The sequence below is a fragment of the Salvelinus fontinalis genome, chromosome 17 (genome assembly GCF_029448725.1).
Source record: "Salvelinus fontinalis isolate EN_2023a chromosome 17, ASM2944872v1, whole genome shotgun sequence".
Classification (NCBI taxonomy): domain Eukaryota; kingdom Metazoa; phylum Chordata; class Actinopteri; order Salmoniformes; family Salmonidae; genus Salvelinus; species Salvelinus fontinalis.
Window position 1 is genome coordinate 19,024,402 of NC_074681.1, and position 3,293 is coordinate 19,027,694.

Sequence of the window (3,293 nt, forward strand, 5' to 3'; positions counted from 1 at the left end):
CATGTATTTTCACTGCTGCAAACTGGTGATATGAAGAGAAAAGGTAATTGGCAACTCCTGACATCTTGTTTTACGGTTGTGGTAAGTCACTGACACTCACGCAGTGATTGCAGTTTCAGTTTTTGTAATCTGTCGCAGTAGAAACTAACACTACTACTGTACACTATTAAATCTCCCTTAATCTTTTCAGTTAGTCAGGGTTGGGGTGTGAATTGTTTAACGTCCCACTCAACCGCAATTTTCCAATTGGGTGTGACACCTCTTAAAATTGTGTTCTCACCTTACCTTGTGCTGAGCCTCAAATGGTACAGTACATGGGGCTTTCATTCAACCCTCTTACCAACACCAATACTAAGACACAGTCATGCATTTTGTCATTCCATTTCTTACCAAAACAGCACTTCTCTCTGTTTTTCCTTCTGCACATGCATTAAACAAGTCTCTCAGTGTAACTAGAAATATATTGCTACAGGATTGTCACTCACCACCACTATGGAAATCTGTCCTGTCATCAGTGATGTGAGAGTGGGGGGAGACAGTTAGGGGGGTCTGTGGGAGGAAACCAGATTGTGATGCTGTCTGAGTGTAGGAAAGTATTTGTGTATGGCATGTGTCTCTCTGCGTATGAGTGTGTGGTGTTGGTGGGCTTAAAAAGAGCTCCAGTTCTGGTGAAAGTCACACATCTGCAAACTCTCAGAGTGAACGATTCAGACAGAATGATGGGCCTCCTCTCTCTCCTGCTCCTCTTCAGCACAACTCTACTGATGTCCACTTCTTCTTCTCATGGTGCGTGTATTCTCTTATCATGCATTGTATCAGATCGTGTCAGATTTCACTTAAGATGCTGTTGGTTTTAGCATATGAAGTAAATTTATGATTCAAATTGATGATAATGGTGATGATTATGTTAAAATACTTCAAAATAATGCTTTTTAACTACAATGTAAATGGAGGATTATGATGATGATGACGATGAAACTCTTCTCTCGCTTGTAGCCAGTGGAGCAGTAACTATGTGCTGTATGGAGATTAAAGGCACTATGGTGCGTCGTGACCTGATCAAACGCTACTACATGCAAGACACAGCCATGTGTAACATCAAGGCAGTGACGTAAGTACTCATAACCGCTCATAAGCGCTCATAACCGCTCATGTTTATTTGAGCTGCTTTGAATGTTTCAATCAAATCAAGCAGTGAACAGTATATAAATGCACTACGGGGGATAGACGACACTATGAAGCATTCAGAATGCATTACATACAGGTGCACCGAGTTCAAGGAAAGTGTTAAAGTCCTGATTGTGTGTCTCTGTTGTGACCATTCTCGTTACCCCTCCCCCAGGTTTGTCACAGTGAAAGGCATACGAATCTGCTCTGACCCTTCCAACCCCTGGGCAAAGAAAACCATGCAGTACCTGGACAATAAGAACAAGCCTCACACACTGAAAAAATATCAGATCACATCAACTACCACCTCTACGACCACCACCGCACAACCAGCAAAATACAGCCCTCACAAAACAACATTTTCAGCTCACAACCCCAAAATTGCATCTCAATGGCCAACAACTCTCACCAGAAGACAATGAAGAACATAGAATGTTCCAGTTACCTCATAGTAAATCAGAATATTGACTTTGAATATTTGAACATTCTCAAAATGCTGTGTTTATAACATTGTTTTTTTTTAAATGTTATTTTTACAATGTACAATATTTATGTCACTTTAATGAATATCTGGTCACAATTTATTTGGATAGTCCGGATAGTCCATCTGTAGATGTTTAAGATGGACATACTATCAACAAACAATCTTTTGATAAGCAAGTGCTTGCTAAGGTGACGGTTAGGGTAATGGTTAGGTTTAGAATAAAGGTCAGGGTAAGGGTTAAGGTTAGGGTTAAGTTTAGGGTTAAATAAGGTTAAGGTTAGTAAATAGCTATGTGAAATGTTGATGATAGTCTGTAGATATAGAGCATCTACAGATGGACTATCCAAATAAAGTGTTACCGAGTATCTTAATATATTTATAAATGAATCAATTAAATTCACTTCCATGGTGAATTTAATGATTGTGATTGTGTTAACTTGCTGACTATTTGCCAGTATGCCTGAATAATGTATGTTTCCTTATAAGGGTTGATTTGTCGTCCATCTGGTGATGGATCTTGTGTAAAATGGATGACAAACATCACCCAGATGGTTGCCAGACGTTAGTAAGGGATGTGCACTGTACAATATCATGTTATGTCCTTTAATACTCTTTGTGAAATTAAAGCGAAGTAAATACAACCAGTTCTATTGATTCATTGAGTTTAATAGTAAACTAAAGCAAAAGGTGACATTTTCTGCTGGCTACTGCAGGTGACTGCTGTTGGTATATTAGTCACTTTGCTTGTTTCACTGATTACCCACAAGACCCATAAGTTCAACGGACATCACATCTGGCCATGCTACATAGGACAGAAGGATAGACGCAAATGTTACACAAATGCTTTTAACCCATAACTTGAACTTTAACCTTACCCTGACTCTGAGCTTTATACCGAATTTGAAACAGGGCAAGTTTCTCAAGTACTTGCTCATTAGTTCAGAAAAAATTGGTCAGTGGGTCGCAGAGGGAAAGCTATGGGGGACATAACATAATTACAGTCTGCATTTTGTTTCCACCATATCACCATGTACACTTACACGTGGTTGGAGCTCCAGTGGAGCAATCGGTTAGCATGTGGTGTACTTACTAACACGTGTCTGTAAATAGGTTACTACATGTGGGAGGAGAGAAAGTTATAGGTCTATCTCTGTTAACCGTGGGGGTTTTGGGTGATTGGCCATTGTGGAGTTTAATATGACTGTTTGAGGTATAATGGATGTTCTTACATGCCACAGCGGGTTTTCCCCTCCCCTCTGAACAGGCACTAACACCTCCATTACTGTTTCCACCGCTCCATTACAAGTCACATCACTATGTACAGTTGGAATACTATTATGTACATGGTTGTGTGTAAGTCACACAACATAGTGAAACATACAGTGCATTCGGAAAGTATTCAGACCACTTGACTTTTTCCACATTCAGTTACATTACAGCCTTATTCTAAAATGTATTCAAATGTTTCTTGCCCCCTTAACAATCTACACACAATACCCCATAATGACAAAGCAAAAACAGCTATTTAGAAATGTTAGCAAATGTATGAAATTAAAATTAAAATTTTATTAATTTACAAAAGTATTCAAACCCTTTACAATCTTGGCACAGCTGTATTTAGGGAGTTTCTCCCATTCTTCTC

The 3,293-nt window shown here is 39.2% G+C and overlaps 1 protein-coding gene across 1 annotated transcript; it reads left to right on the forward strand.

The window, feature by feature from the left end:
* The first annotated feature begins 200 nt into the window (after positions 1-200).
* LOC129814586 (C-C motif chemokine 2-like) lies at positions 201-2,292 on the forward strand. The gene is made up of 3 exons (XM_055867761.1): positions 201-786; positions 997-1,111; positions 1,343-2,292. Exons 1-3 carry the CDS (start codon positions 573-575, stop codon positions 1,587-1,589), a joined length of 576 nt encoding a protein of 191 aa, XP_055723736.1. The 5' UTR covers positions 201-572; the 3' UTR covers positions 1,590-2,292.
* Positions 2,293-3,293: the final 1,001 nt, after the last annotated feature.

Bases quoted from the DNA above. Each gene is read 5' to 3' on its own strand.
- LOC129814586 (XM_055867761.1), top strand. From the start codon at position 573: ATGCTGTCTGAGTGTAGGAAAGTATTTGTGTATGGCATGTGTCTCTCT. The intron at 787-996 runs GTGCGTGTATTC...TCTCGCTTGTAG, and splicing joins GTCCACTTCTTCTTCTCATG to CCAGTGGAGCAGTAACTATG. The intron at 1,112-1,342 runs GTAAGTACTCAT...CCCCTCCCCCAG, and splicing joins TGTAACATCAAGGCAGTGAC to GTTTGTCACAGTGAAAGGCA.